General features: G+C 36.1%; 1 protein-coding gene across 5 annotated transcripts in view; it reads left to right on the top strand.

The window, feature by feature from the left end:
* LOC110448834 (cyclin-dependent kinase 17-like) overlaps positions 1-16,769 on the top strand; it is a 49,009-nt gene that overhangs the window by 30,341 nt on the left and 1,899 nt on the right. For 4 of the 5 annotated variants that reach the window (XM_021495290.1, XM_021495289.1, XM_021495291.1 and 1 more), the window contains 11 exons: positions 6,812-6,928; positions 7,162-7,218; positions 8,328-8,442; positions 8,726-8,820; positions 9,969-10,031; positions 10,265-10,388; positions 12,197-12,257; positions 12,936-12,995; positions 13,771-13,974; positions 14,744-14,786; positions 15,806-15,896. In XM_021495290.1, coding sequence (XP_021350965.1) covers positions 6,812-6,928; positions 7,162-7,218; positions 8,328-8,442; positions 8,726-8,820; positions 9,969-10,031; positions 10,265-10,388; positions 12,197-12,257; positions 12,936-12,995; positions 13,771-13,974; positions 14,744-14,786; positions 15,806-15,896 — 1,030 coding nt within the window. Of the gene's footprint in view, positions 1-1,680; positions 2,054-6,811; positions 6,929-7,161; positions 7,219-8,327; positions 8,443-8,725; positions 8,821-9,968; positions 10,032-10,264; positions 10,389-12,196; positions 12,258-12,935; positions 12,996-13,770; positions 13,975-14,743; positions 14,787-15,805; positions 15,897-16,769 lie in introns of those variants that run through there. The other variant, XM_021495293.1, reaches the window with a different exon arrangement.

Genomic DNA, 16,769 nt, shown 5'->3' with positions numbered 1-16,769 from the left:
ACTGTGTGATGTGAGAACAGTACTGTGTAATGTGAGAACAGTACTGTGTCATGTAAAAGCAGAACTTAGTGAAGTTATACAGTATTGTAAGTTGTGAGATTAGTCATGTGTGATATGAGAACAGTACTGAGTGATGTGAGAACAGTCCAGTGTGATGTGAGAACAGTACTGTGTGGTGTGAGAGCAGTCGTGCATGATATGAGAACAGTACTATGTGATGTGAGAACTACTGTGTGATGTAATATACTTACTGTGTGTTGTGAGAGCAGTAATGTGTGATGTGAGAACAGTACTGTGTGATGTGAGAGCAGTCATGTGTGATGTGAGAACAGTTACTGTGTTATGTGAGAACAGTACTGTGTGATGTGAGAGCAGTCATGCATGATATGAGAACAGTAACTTTGTGATGTGAGAGCAGTATTGTGTGATGTGAGAAACAGTACTGTGTGATTTGAGAACATTACTGTGTGATTTGAGAACAGTACTGTGTGATGTGAGAACAGTACTGTGTTTTGTGAGAACAGTACTGTGTTATTTGAGAACAGTACTGTGTGAAGTGAGAACAGTACTGTAGAACAGTACTGTGTTATGTGAGAACAGTACTGTGTTTTGTGAGAACAGTACTGTGTTATTTGAGAACAGTACTGTGTGAAGTGAGAACAGTACTGTAGAACAGTACTGTGTTATGTGAGAACAGTACTGTGTTTTGTGAGAACAGTACTGTGTTATTTGAGAACAGTACTGTGTGAAGTGAGAACAGTACTGTAGAACAGTACTGTGTTATGTGAGAACAGTACTGTGTTATTTGAGAACAGTACTGTATGATACGAGAACAGTACTGCGTGAGATGAGAACAGTTCTGTTTGATGTGAGAACATTTATGTGTGATATGAGAACAGTTCTGTGTGATATGAGAACATTACTGTGTGATACATGAACAGTACTGGATTGTGTGAGAGCAGTGATAAGAAAAAAATCACCATATTATGAAAGTACTATATAATATGAGATATGTACTTGGTTCCAGTTGATTGAAATGTATGTAGGACTTGGCTGTTTGACATAGACTTGCAGAAGTGTACATAAACCATAATAGTTCTTCCCTGCCAATTTCTATTTTGCCTTGTGAACTTTAAAACAAATTCAGCCAATGTTGTATTGACCCACTTATAGTCTGATACAATTCTGTTTAGTTACTATATATATATACCAGGAGTTTGCCTTGTGTTGAATTTGCCTTCTAATTTAATAGGGAAGATAGCAAAAAATCAAACAGGAGGGAACAGCTTTCAGATTTACAGCCTGAAACAATGTTTTATAATTACATCAGAATGTAAGCACACTGATATAAAATATGTATGTAGTAACATTAGACTATAGCCACATGCAAGTCTGTTAGACAAGGCACCCAAACTACAGTAGACAGGTAATGACATCCAGACTATTATAACACTCCAGTTTATATATCAATAAATATCAGATAAATATAAGTCAGACACCAGTTTGTATGTCAACACACAGACATATTATATGTGTGCTATGAAAATGACACACACACAGACATAATATACATGACCTTCAGCAGTTTTTACATCATTGTAACCATGCCAACTTGTTGCCTGCATTGTTTAAAAGTTTGAAATGCCTGAAAGTGCTAATGATGTGGGGAAGCCCTTGCTATATAGCCTTCTGTATACACACTAGTCAGGCCGGACAGGGATACAACACATCCTTCTTTCATGTTTATTATTGAGATCAAATTGTATGTTCGTAATTGCTCAGGCATGTATTTATAATGTTGGGTTGTTAAGTTAAGTCAGACAATTGTACAATTGTGGTAAGGTACAGGGACTGTTACACAATCTCCACGTTATAGGCCTGATCTGGCCACTGTCTAGAGAACTGGTGTGTTAGCCGGACACCCTGTATCTGCACAGAGTCATATAATGTGTGCGCTAGTATTGACTAGCCAGGCAGTCTGAGAATGGAGCGTTCTGATTCTGAGTTGGATATAGATTCTGATGAAGGAGAAACATTAGTGCAACTCCAAAAGGTAACCAGCTCTACTGCCAAATGGTATATCGTATGCTGGCTGATCATCCACTTTTACTTTCCATCCTGTACACCTGTATACTGCTAGGTTTGTCTCTGCTTCTTTTGACATAGCGGACAGTATGTCGTCTCTTTCAATTCTCATTTGTCTGTCTCTCTGTCTGTCTGTCTGTCTGTCTGTCTGTCTGTCTGTCTGTCTGTCTGTCTGTCTGTCTGTCTGTCTGTCTGTCTGTCTGTCTGTCTGTCTGTCTGTCTGTCTGTCTGTCTGTCTGTCTGTCTGTCTGTCTGTCTGTCTGTCTGTCTGTCTGTCTGTCTGTCTGTCTGTCTGTCTGTCTGTCTGTCTGTCTGTCTGTCTGTCTGTCTGTCTGTCTGTCTGTCTGTCTGTCTGTCTGTCTGTCTGTCTGTCTGTACTTGTCTGTCTGTCTGTCTGTCCTTGTCTGTTTGTACTTATCTGTCTGTCTGTTTGTACTTGTCTGTCTATATCTGTTTTGTCTGTCTCACTGTCTGTCTGACTGTCTGTACTTGTCTGTCTCACTGTCTGTACTTGTCTGTCTGACTGTCTGTACTTGTCTGTCTGTCTGTCTGTACTTGTCTGTCTATATCTGTTTTGTCTCTCTGTCTGCTTTCCCAATTTTTTGTGTATATATTTTTTGAACTTTTGTAGGTCTTTCTAGGTACACATTCATGCCAGGAAATGTTAATATCCTATGTGAATAATTGTGTCATTGTCAGTCTGTCTGGCTGATAATATATGTTTGTCAACTTTAACTACATCTACTCTTAATGAATGACTTTTCATATACAAAGACTGTACATATTTGTCTACATTGACTGTACATGTTTGTCTACACAGACTGTACATGTTTGTCTACACAGACCATACATGTTTGTCCACACAGACTGTACATGTTTGTCTACACAGACTGTACATGTTTGTCTACACAGACTGTACATGTTTGTCTACACAGACTGTACATATTTGTCTACACAGACTGTACATGTTTGTCTACACAGACTGTAATGTTTGTCTACACAGACCATACATGTTTGTCTACACAGACTGTACATGTTTGTCTACATTGACTGTACATGTTTGTGTAGACAAACATGTATGGTCTGTGTAGAAAACATGTACAGTCAGGGTAGACAAACATATATAGGCTGTGTAGACAAACATATACAGTCTATGTAGACAAACATCTACAGTCTGTGTAGCCAAACATGTACAGTCAGGGTAGACAAACATATATGGTCTGTGTAGAAAAACATGAAGTCTGTGTAGCCAAACATGTACAGTCAGGGTAGACAAACATGTAGAGTCAGTGTAGACAAACATGTATAGTCTGTGTAGACAAGCATGTACAGTCTGTGAAGAAAAAAATGTAGTCTGTGTAGCCATACATGTACAGTCTGTGTGGACAAACATGTATGGCCTGTGTAGACAAACATTTTCAGTCTGTGTAGAAAAGCATGTAGTCTGTGTAGATAAACATGTACAGTCAGTGTAGACAAACATGAACAGTCTGTGTAGACATGCATTTATAGTCTGTGTATATAAACATGTATAGTCAGTGAAGTCAAAAATGTACAGTCTGTGTGGACAAACATGTATGGTCGGTGTAGACAAACATGAACAGTCAATGTAGACAAATATGTACAGTCTGTGTGGACAAACATGTATGGTCGGTGTAGACAAACATGTTCAGTCTGTGTAGAAAAGCATGTAGTCTGTGTAGCCAAACATGTACAGTCGGAGTAGACAAACATGTATAGCCTGTGCAGACAAACATGTACATGTTTGTCTTGATAGACTGTTGATGTTTGTGTACACAGACCATACATGTCTGTCTACACAGACTGTCCATGTTTGTCTACACAGACTGGACATGTTTGTCTACACAGACTGTACATGTTTGTCTTCATAGACTGTACATGTTTGTCTACACAGACTGTACATGTTTGGCTACACAGACTACATGTTTTTCTACACAGACTGTACATGTTTGTCTACACAGACTGTACATGTTTGTCTACACAGACTATAAATGCATGTCTACACAGACTGTACATGTTTGTCTACACAGACTGTACATGTTTGTCTACACAGACTATACATTTTATCTACACAGACTACATATTTTTCACACATGTTTGTACCCATAATGATTTATTTTTCCCCTTGACATATTTTATTCGTTTACATCAATTGACAGTAATTATCGTAATAATCAATAGTATTTAGTCATCAGACAAAGAGTTTTAATAAAGTCTCTTTGAGCTGCAAATTACCTTGCAAATTGGGAAGCAGCATGCGAATCGTTTTATGTTAATATGTACGTCCCATATAGCCTTGATTACCTGTAATCAAATTTACCTCTGCCTGTCGCCACTAGTCAGCATTTTTACCTGTAAAATCAATAGTCTTACCTGTAATCCATTCACTTATACTAAGTATTTTACTGTACTATATTGAGTTATCAGTAGGTAACATTCTTGCCTATGATACCCCATTGTTCATTTTAAGTCAATAGCCATACACATGATCTATAGTGACTTATATGCGAGAGGGTACAGAGTGTTTACATCTTCAGCTGGTTGGTCTAATCTTAAAATATCTTGGAAAGACTATTTACAAAATAAATGTATGTCACTGTGACCTACATGTAGATACAGCTTCATTTCCATCAAATCAGGTGCCAAACATGGGCATGACATTTTTATTATACAAATATTTTCTTGTTCCTTTTGTGAGGCAATCAAATGTACCAGGGTAGTCAGTATTACTTTAAGTCAACACTTTGAATTACATTGACTGTCAGGAACAGTGTACAGTAAAACTAACTAAATTAAGTGAATTAATTTGATTTAAGAACTATAACGTGTAGGACCAGATGTACTGATGTGACTTTATATTGACAGTGACCTGTATTACCAGATGTACTATTGTGACTTTATATTGACGGTGACCTGTAGGACATGATGTACTGATGTGGCTTTATATTGACAGTGACCTGTATTACCAGATGTACTGATGTGACTTTATATTGACAGTGACATGTGGGACCAGATGTACTGATGTGGCTTTATATTGACAGTGACCTGTATTACCAGATGTACTGATGTGACTTTATATTGACAGTGACCTGTATTACCAGATGTACTGATGTGACTTTATATTGACAGTGACCTGTATTACCAGATGTACTGATGTGACTTTATATTGACAGTGACCTGTATTACCAGATGTACTGATGTGACTTTATATTGACAGTGACCTGTATTACCAGATGTACTGATGTGACTTTATATTGACAGTGACCTGTATTACCAGATGTACTGATGTGACTTTATATTGACAGTGACCTGTATTACCAGATGTACTGATGTGACTTTATATTGACAGTGACCTGTATTACCAGATGTACTGATGTGACTTTATATTGACAGTGACCTGTATTACCAGATGTACTGTTGTGACTTTATATTGACGGTGACCTGTATTACCAGATGTACTGATGTGACTTTATATTGACAGTGACCTGTATTACCAGATGTACTGATGTGACTTTATATTGACAGTGACCTGTATTACCAGATGTACTGATGTGACTTTATATTGACAGTGACATGTGGGACCAGATGTACTGATGTGACTTTATATTGACAGTGACATGTGGGACCAGATGTACTGATGTGACTTATGAATAGTTTGGATTAAATGTACTAAATATTATGTGATAAAGTGACTTTGACCTGTATTACAACAAGATGTACTGATATGGTTTTCAGAAAGCTGTGATAAATAAGTGTCAATAGGATGCACTTATATATTTAACTTAACACTTAGCAGTTTCTATTTTGTTGGCAGTGATAATATTAATTGTATAATGTACCTGTACACAGCTGTTTACTGTCACTATACTCCCCCTGGTGTGTGCTGTTCCCCTATAAAGGATCTCATTACTGATGTTTTATGTAACATGATCTCCTCTGGATCTCCTCACGCTATCTACATGTATAACTTTACTCTCACACCTGCTCAGGGACAGTCAAGTATAATTATCATCTGTTGTACAGGCACATAGTAATTTGATTCAATTTTTAATTCAAATTAAAAAACATTTTGATATGGTATAACGTTATTTTAGAATTTCACATACAGAATCTCCATCTACAAACATTATACCCCTTTCTTTTAATAATTACATAGATATTGTATTTTTCCTGCCAGCCCTTTATAAAAGTACAGGAGTAATGGGTAAGTGTTTGAATTGGAACAAAACAATATAAAGAGCAGTAATTTTATACACCTTCAGAAAACCACTCCTGTTTAAATGTCCTGTCATTTCATTTTACCCATGTCTAGATCTGTAAATTCTGTATTTACCAGGAAGTCGCAGTAACACCCTCCGTATATACTATATTTAACAGGAAGTCACAATAACACCCTCTGTATATTCTATAGTTAACAGGAAGTCACAGTAACACCCTCTGTATATACTATACTTAACAGGAAGTCACAGTAACACCCTCTGTATATACTATGTTTAACAGGAAGTCACAGTAACACCCTCTGTATATACTATATTTAACAGGAAGTCACAGGAACACCTTCTGTATATACTATATTTAACAGGAAGTCACAGTAACACCCTCTGTATATTCTATATTTAACAGGAACTCACAGTAACACCCTCTGTATATTCTATATTTAACAGGAAGTCACAGTAACACCCCCTGTATATACTATATTTTACAGGAAGTCACTAAACGACTGTCATTACCTGCTGACATGCGCCTACCTGGACATTTCCTGGCCAGACAAAGTCTCAGTCCCGAGGGACAGCTGAGCAGGCGCTCTCGACGTAAATCACTGGTCAGTCAAGGACAGTTTTTAATAAATGTTTTTGGAGAAAAACACAACTTAGGAATACTATACACCTTTAATGTTTCATTTTGAGGTTTATTCTTGTACAAATGAACATTACTGAAAATTCTATTATTGAACAGCAAATGTTTCGTCTATTGATGGAATATACATTCAGCAATATTGATTTTGTACAATTTGACCTTATTTATCATGTAACTTGTTCTTTTTTTTGTTTACAGTCTGAAATAGGATTTGGAAAAATAGAATCTTACACAAAGTTAGATAAACTTGGAGAGGTATGTATATCAATGCATTGTTTTCAGGTACATAGCACGAGTTAATTTTGGCAATGGAAATCAACTGCTGTTACCTTGTTTGGTTAACTAAATAAAAAACAAAAAAATTGTTTGTGTGATATTGTATATATAAACAGTAATTGTTCAAGAAAAATCATAGCTTTGGTTTAAATTATTATTCTGCATTATCATCTGTTTTAAAGAACATTATAGAAGCAGCCAGAGGGGGTTTTGACATTGCCCAACTTGGCTTCCCTGAATTACACATGTGACCTTTTTCGACTGCTTTATTTTTCTCTTGGCTGTCATCTATATTGTCTTCAAATAATCATACTTTTTAATTTCTCATAAACCATCTGTCAGATTTTGATGTGGCAATCATCATCGTATGGTGGGAATTAGAATCTGTACTCAAGAATANAGGCCCCCCCCCCCCCCCCTCCCCCTAAAAAAAACCCAGGGGGGCGACCCCTCCAAAGAGCTCCTGGGCAGTACCATTAGGGGTCACTTAGTTCAAAACTTTTAAATGACATATTCTCTGGAATTCACTGTTGGATTTGGAACATCATTTCCTAAAGTGATACTTAGATGATGAGGATCAGAATATAAACTTAAGAAGGGGTTGACCACTCAGGCAGCTGAGGGTTGGAACAAATGTGTCAAAGAGTACAAACACTTCAAAAACCCTCTCCTCTAAAACTTAGTGGTTTCATCAAATGATGAGATTAGATGATGAAGATCGCAGTTTGGTTTTTCGAGAAAGTGTGGCTCCGAAGGGTCACTTAGTGTAAGCCTTCAAATAAGATGTAGACTTAAATGTTATGATATCAGTCTTTGTCCAATATATCTACATCGGGGGACACTATGCTATGTTGTATAGTTATAGATTTAACTTACCTATATCAAAAACAAGTTTAAGATGGGAAAATAACCCTACATGAAGGTACAGAATGAACCTGGTTAAAAAACTAGCGAAAATCGTTATCGACACATTTGCTATTAATGTGATGATATTGAAGGAAGCACTCTGGGAACATTACTTTTATTTCTTAATCAAACATTTATGTAGAGATACTGCAGATATTGTAACAGTTGTGTTTGCTTGCCAGGGTACCTATGCCACAGTGTTCAAAGGCAGAAGTCTACTGACTGACAACCTGGTCGCCCTCAAAGAAATCCGTTTGGAGCACGAAGAAGGGGCCCCTTGCACTGCTATACGTGAAGGTATGTAGTCTGCCTCCTAACCACTGTACATAAAGGTATGTTGTCTACCCCTAAACCACTATACATGTAAATATGAAGTTTCCCTTGTACTGCTTTATTGGAAGGTGTGTGGACAGTTCTAGTCTACCCCTAAACCACTATACTTGTAGGTAAGCAGTCAGCCTCTGTTACTGCGTTGATATGTAAGCTTACAGTCAGACTCTTGTTCTATTATATGTGGTGCTTGAGTTAAGATTTTATTGTTTTTCACATGTTTTTCACCTGTTCTTATCCTCTGTTTCAGTGTCGCTGCTCAGGGAGCTTAAACACAGTAACATTGTGACCCTACATGACATCATTCACACAGAGAAGTCGCTCACTCTAGTCTTTGAATACCTGGTAGGTACAAATAACATGGCCCTAAATGAAATCCCCCACATACCGGTTGTTAACTCTAGAATTGAAATACCTGGTACGCAAAATAGATACTTTTATTCTCTTATTTCCTTTCACTGTTGAACAAGAGGATGAATTCAACACAGAGGGAAATTCAGTTTGTGGAGAATTTAACTTTGGATTAAATCAAATACTGGGGGAATTTTAGTTTAACCGGGGAAGAATTAAACATGTGTTGAAATCAACACAGACACGGCTTGGGGAGGGGTGATGGGTGTCTCACTCGCAAAATTTCAGGAACTGAGCTTCCTGTATGTATTTTCAAGGACATTATTCATGTTTTAATCTATATGTTAGTTTCTTGCAGTGCATAAATAATTGTTTGTGTGTTACTTGAATTTGAAATCGCTGTTGAACACATTTTTATGGGAAAAATAAATATTAGGCAAAATAAAGGTAATGTTGCTTTTGTGTACCTTTTAAAACCATTCAGGGTGACATAGCAAATTTGTTTTAAAATTCCATGGACTGAAAACACTGCAGGTCAAAATATTACATTTTGTAGAGCCAAAAAGGTACAATTATCATGACCTTTAATGACATTTCCCACACATAAAAGTTTCGCACTCTCATATTGAAATACATGGTAGGTACAAATATAGTGTAACTCTAAACAAAATCAGGCACATTGTGTTTTCGATAACTAATATGTATAATGTATACCAGGAAATTTTCGCCTCAGTTTAATTTTTCCCATTTTTGCCCTCCGTATAATAAGGGTGAATTTCTCATTATATAGGTAGACAACATAATATATAAATTTATTTTATTTTAAGCACTTTAGAGTGGCTTATGTTAGCTAGATTGGGCACTATATCAAATGTTGTATATTATTATTATGTGAAGGAGGGCGATATTTACACTGGGAAAATTTAAATCAGGAAGAAGGATGAAAGTTTCACTGGGCAAACATTCCTGGTACACAGTATTTACCTAACAGAGATTTTTCTGACTATAGACAGTGATTTTGCATGAATAATAGATGGCAGTTATGGGGGGGGGGGTGTGTGCAAAATTGCATCAAAATATGTCCATATATACGGTTGTCATGGCTATGCATTTCTAATATTCACCTCGGTTATTTTTTGCAGGAAAAAGATCTCAAACAGTACATGGACGACTGTGGAAACATAATGAGCATGACAAATGCTAAGGTATGTATGTATGGCAGTGACTATGTCGCGATAGAATGTTTACTTTTGTCATAATATTATGAAGTTGGTGTAGATGTGTATTTAATTATGCAATGTTATGTATTCCGATTAGTTTAGTACAATGTCATACTCGCTGTTAGGTATTAACATTTGATATCGTGTGAAATCCATTTTAGACATGTTTATGCATAAAGATGCTCACCTTTTGGTATTTATTTTTTATTCTTTTACAGATATTTTTGTTCCAATTATTACGAGGCTTAGCCTACTGTCATAAAAGACAAGTTTTACACAGGGACCTGAAACCTCAGAATCTTCTTATCAACGAGAGAGGAGAACTCAAATTGGCTGACTTTGGTAAGTTGTCTTTTTACCTGTGTACTGAATGACTTAATTAAGTCAAGTGAGATGTACATCATATTGAGCAAATTATGGGCAAACCATGGTCATTCCTTTGTGGGAATTGTGTTTAATAACATGATGACATTACACTGACATGTAGAAATCAGGACGTTTTACTCAACAACATAATTACCTCACTCTCAACCAAGTAGCTGCTGAGTTCTGCCCTTCCATTTGGTCAAAGGTTTGGTATGTCCATGTGTTGGTGGTATCATGATGTTCCCATACAAAGTAAAGAGAGATGTTACTATCATATTGTGTAATTCTCAGTTCACAGGGGAACTGTGGGTGTTATACCAAAAGACAATTTTGTTACCGCACAGGACTGTAAATACTTCAAAGTCAAGGTCACAGATATGGGTCAAAGGTCAAATCATTTCACTTCTATTATTTGGTGATCTTTTGAGATTTGAGTATTACAAGAAAACAGTGTGTAACGCACTACACACAAGTCAGTCTAAATCTCATGGTCTAACTCACATCAATTAGTCCGGTTTTTAAATTTTTTGAAATGATCTTCTACAGCTAAAATGCTTAACACTATTTGGTGAAACTTTGTAAATATGAGTATTAGAAAAAGAGAGTAGGTATATACCCTAAAGGTCACAGCACCAGTTCAATATGTGTCACATACCACACCAAGTCTGTTACCTCAGAGTTACAGCACGGGGGGGGGGGGGGGGGGGGGGGGGGGGGAGTCAGTTCTCATGTGCCACAAAACATGTCGCATTTCACACTTAGTTCATAATCCTCATGTATACAGCAAGGAGTTATATCATTATATTTACATCCCTCCCTTCCCAATGAAAAAAGGCTCAGCGGATTGATATCTGTTTCAAATATGGCGCCATTCACGCTTCAGCAAGATAACTGTTTGATGACAGCCATTGTTTGGTTCCTTCAACATAAAAAAAACATGAAACATATTCGGGATCTATTATTTCCGATTATACAACAAATTTAAAGGGACGCTGGCAAACTTTTTATTCCATGGATGCACATTCAAAATTCTTTGACGATAAACACGACTTTAGATCGCATCACTACCAGAGAAGGGTGTCAATTTGTGTACATAAAGACCGTAATAACTTAAATAAAAATGTTTGAAGTGCTACCTATATTACTTATTCAAACTTTTTAAGTGATGAAGAGAAGAAAAATAGTGTTGTTCACTACCCATTTTCTAAATTTACCCATATATAGATGTAGATTCACTGGAACTCTATCCTCCTACTTACCATGGCTACCGTAGTTACCATTGTCACGACCCACTTCGACTGTATTTTCTTTGTATAGCGTTTGAACATTATTTATGATGTAAATATATATATAAGGATCGACCTTCATTTTGATGGCGTATACGGTAGTTTGAACGCAGTTGGCAACAAACGTATTCTTTATGGAGTGCTAACGTGCACCATAGAAAATGTTCATTGCCAACTTCGTTCAAACTATCGTATATACTATCAAAATGAAGGTCAATCCTTAAATAATGCTTGTACAAATCCTGAATACTGAATAGAATTCGATAAAACTCAATTTGCTACATATATCACTGTTAAGCAATTAGTCCTGATGCGATGAAAAAAACAATGAGCAAGTGGTTTTGTTTGATATGTCAAAATTATCAAATTTATCAAAATTATTATGGGATGTAGAAGACGTTCTGTCTTGGAAGTTACACCAGAATGAACTTGACTACTACCTCTTGTTAAATATGAGAAGTTGTCAATCAGTATTTAAAGCCTCACTTTAATTTTCAGGCTTAGCCAGGGCCAAGTCAATACCTACCAAGACATATTCAAATGAAGTGGTCACTTTATGGTAAGTACTCCCATGTGTTCCGTGTTTAATTTGTAATGTGATACTGCCCTCGTGACATATTGGTACTTTAGTGTATTATATATAGGTTCTTACGTATACATGAGTTTTAGAGGCGAGCTAAAATGAAAACTTTTTCTATGACAGGTATCGTCCTCCTGATGTTTTACTGTGATTTAATGTTCAATGTTTATATGACAGGTATCTTCTTCCTAAACTGTGATTTAATGTTTGATGTTTCTATGACAGGTATCGTCCTTATGATGTTTTACTGTGATTTAATGTTCGATGTTTCTATGACAGGTATCGTCCTCATGATGTTTTACTGTGATTTAATGTTCGATGTTTCTATGACAGGTATCGTCCTCATGATGTTTTACTGTGATTTAATGTTCGATGTTTCTATGCCAGGTATCGTCCTCCTGATGTTTTACTGTGATTTAATGTGCGATGTTTCTATGACAGGTATAGTCCTCCTGATGTTTTACTGTGATTTAATGTTCAATGTTTCTATGACAGGTATCGTCCTCCTGATGTTTTACTGTGATTTAATGTGCGATGTTTATATGACAGGTATCATCCTCCTGATGTTTTACTGTGATTTAATGTTTGATGTTTCTATGACAGGTATCGTCCTCCTGATGTTTTACTGTGATTTAATGTTCGATGTTTATTTGACAGGTATCGTCCTCCTGATGTTTTACTGGGATCAACAGAATACTCCACCTCCATTGATATGTGGTAAGTACACATGTGTACACGTCTAACAATGACCTTTCATTGACTTCATATGACATAAGGTCTTTAGAATATTGATGTCATACAGATCACTTTATTGTGTATTTAGTACTGAATGTACTTGTGTTATAGGGGAGTTAGTTGTATATTCTATGATTTGCTGTACTCTATGTTACAGGGGAGTCGGCTGTATATTCTATGATTTGCTGTACTCTATGTTACAGGGGAGTGGGCTGTATATTCTATGATTTACTGTATTTTTTGTTAAAGGGGAGTTGGCTAAATATTCTATGATTTACTGTACTCTATGTTACAGGGGAGTCGGCTGTATATTCTATGAATTGCTGTACTCTATGTTACAGGGGAGTGGGCTGTATATTCTATGATTTACTGTATTTTTTGTTAAAGGGGAGTTGGCTAAATATTCTATGATTTACTGTACTCTATGTTACAGGGGAGTCGGCTGTATATTCTATGATTTGCTGTACTCTATGTTACTGGGGAGTTGGCTGTATATTCTATGATTAACTACTGTATTTTATGTTACAGGGGAGTCCGCTGCATATTTTAGTATAACTGTATTTTATGTTACAGGGGAGTTGGCTGTATATTCTATGATTTGCTGTACTCTATGTTACAGGGGAGTTGGCTGTATATTCTATGATTTGCTGTACTCTATGTTACAGGGGAGTTGGCTGTATATTCTATGATTTACTGTACTCTATGTTACAGGGGAGTGGGTTGTATATTCTATGATTTACTGTACTCTATCTTACAGGGGAGTCGGTTGTATATTCTATGAGATGGCCTGTGGCAGGCCACTGTTCCCTGGCTCTACCGTAGAGGATGAACTGCATTATATATTCAAGATTTTGGGTACACCTGTTGAGGAAACGTTTCCAGGAATTAACAAAAATGAGGACTTCTTGTCTTATAACTTCCCTCACTATGATCCAGAACCTCTCATTAACGTGGCTCCCAGGTAAAACACCAGTGGTACAATTACCTGTGCTCAAACAACCTTAAAACACCAGTGGTACAATTACCTGTGCTCAAACAACCTTAATCGGACGTTTATCGGCTTCAATCAACAGTGTATCTAAGCGAGAATTAAACAGAATGTACTAAAATATTAGTGGATGCAGGCATTGCTGCCTCTATCCACAGCAATATAGCAAAAAATAAATCTTGACAAAAGATAAAATTTTAGTCTATATATGAGAAGCTATTGTATATGTGTATATATTTCGCCTAAAGTTGTTTCATGGAAATAACATGTTGAGAGGAAATATTGCAGTAAATCTATATTTTCTAAGATTTAAATGACAAAAAATATGTACATAATGGACTTCTAGTACCTGTTGGATTTATCTGTGCAAGAATAGTATTGTAGAGGTCTCTGCACTGATCAGGGCCCAGCTGTTAAAAGGTAATTAGCTTAATCTGTGATTAGAGCAAATTTTATTTTTGTGTTTCTTTAAAACTCAACTATTGAATTGATAACAATGCACTCTCCAGATATCAATTATTTGGTAGAGTAAATTTACATGCAAATTGTGAGATTTTACCTTGTCCATTGACAAAACTATTTAAGGTTGAAAAATATTGTTCAAAATTATTAAGCTAACCACTTTTTGAACAACTGGACCCAGAGGTCTGTTAAACTAAAGCAAATCTGGACAATAAGAAGGCAATACAACACCTAATGGGTACCAAACGAGTAAATAATTGATAGCATCCTTTGGTTTCAGGTTGGATGGTGATGGCTTAGATCTCTTAGCAAAACTTCTCAAGGTGAGTGTCGAAGACGGTCGTGTTCATACAAACTTGGTCGGGTGTTTGATATTTTACATAGTTTACATAAAGGATGGGTACCAGTTTGGGCCTTCCGCCGGCTATTACCAATAATTTTCTTTTTTTATATATATATTTACAAACATTGGGGTTATGCCATCATGATATGACATGAAATTAAGGTCAGCTTGTAAACCATTCCAAGATATGTGGGGGTTAAATCGGGGACTAAAATCACAAATGGTATCATAATCATTTTGATGTATTGTACCACTCAGGCTGCAAATAATAAAAGTGTCAAAAAAAGGATCACATAAATGGTAAGTAGGTCACTGTGACCTTGTTATATATTGGCTTAAGTATGTCAACAGTTCTTCCGTTTTTGTGCCTAAATCAGCCAGTCAGATATGAATAATCTCATCAATCATCATGTACCCCAGGGGCCAGAGGGGTTAAGTGAGCACCCCCCTGCTGTCAAAGGGTGGCCTCACTTTAGTCATATGTATGGACCTTCTAGAACATATTTCGGCTGGCCACCCCTCTGGGAAATCCACTGGGGATTTTTTGTGGGGTCATTTATAACCTTACCTTGGCAAAAAAATGTGATTTTGAATAAAGGGGGGTAGGGGTCCAGAAAGTGCTATATCATTTTTCATCACCATCATATGAATAATTAGATGGTATGTATAGATCATGTATGCATCACTTAAAATAATGACCAATGACAACCATTTCTGTTACTTCCAAGTTATGAAAAAATGTTTTACCGACTTAAAACGTCTCAATGTCTGAATTTTCATTTCTGACTGGCCGAATGAATTCTGGACAATATTGTTGTTATTAATTAATCAAAAAATGGGACCAAACGTTTTGATGACATGTGCAACATCACTAGCCGGGCATACAGTCATGTTGTATCACTTGTAGTTATCCTTTCTGATTGGCTATTAAATGGGGCCATAACTTCCATATACGTATAAGCTTATTATAAACTTGTAACTCTGTCGTGTAATTGTTAGTTTGAGGCCAAAGGAAGATGTTGTGCAGCAGACGGCACAAAATGTCCCTTCTTCAACTCCCTCGGGCCAAGTGTACATCGTCTCCCAGACAGTAAGTATTCAGGATTTATAATTGTAATGTTCAATAAATTATATCTACTTCATAGTTGCTATGCACCAACTAAGACTACAGGTACTTTGGTGAGTTAATCCTTTCACCGCTATGTAACTTAAGTAGCTTCTTCCATGAATTGATCTGGATGAATCCATCATGATCTACAGTGGTGAAAGGGTTAAATCTATCATATATATCTTCCCTATAAATTAAAACTTATATAAGTTTTAGTTAATCTGTAAGGATTTCTGTGTTCAATCTATATAGCTGCTGTGTACACATAAAATCTACTATAGCTGCTGTGTACACATAAAATCTATATAGCTGCTGTGTACACATAAAATCTATATAGTTGCTTTGAACACATAAAATCTATCATAGTTTCTGTGTAGAAATGAAATCTAAATAGTTGCTTTGTACAAATAAAATCTATATAGTTGCTTTGAACACATAAAATCTACCATAGTTTCTGTGTAGAAATGAAATCTAAATAGTTGCTTTGTACAAATAAAATCTATATAGTTGCTTTGTACAAATAAAATCTACTGTAGTTTATGTGTAGAAATAAAATCTACTATAGTTTCTGTGTAGAAATAAAATCTACTATAGTTTCTGTGTAGAAATAAAATCTACTATAGTTTCTGTGTAGAAATAAAATCTGTATAGTTTCTGTGTAGAAATAAAATCTGTATAGTTTCTGTGTAGAAATAAAATCTACTGTAGTTTCTGTGTAGAAATAAAATCTGTATAGTTTCTGTGTAGAAATAAAATCTACTGTAGTTTGTGTGTAGAAATAAAATCTACCAGGGTACTATAGTTTCTGTGTAGAAATAAAATCTACTATAGTTTCTGTGTAGAAATAAAATCTAC

The sequence above is a fragment of the Mizuhopecten yessoensis genome, unplaced genomic scaffold, assembly GCF_002113885.1.
Source record: "Mizuhopecten yessoensis strain PY_sf001 unplaced genomic scaffold, ASM211388v2 scaffold4359, whole genome shotgun sequence".
NCBI classification, from domain to species: Eukaryota; Metazoa; Mollusca; class Bivalvia; order Pectinida; family Pectinidae; genus Mizuhopecten; species Mizuhopecten yessoensis.
The sequence above is the reverse complement of the archived record's forward strand: the minus strand, read 5'-3'. Positions and strand labels throughout refer to the sequence as shown.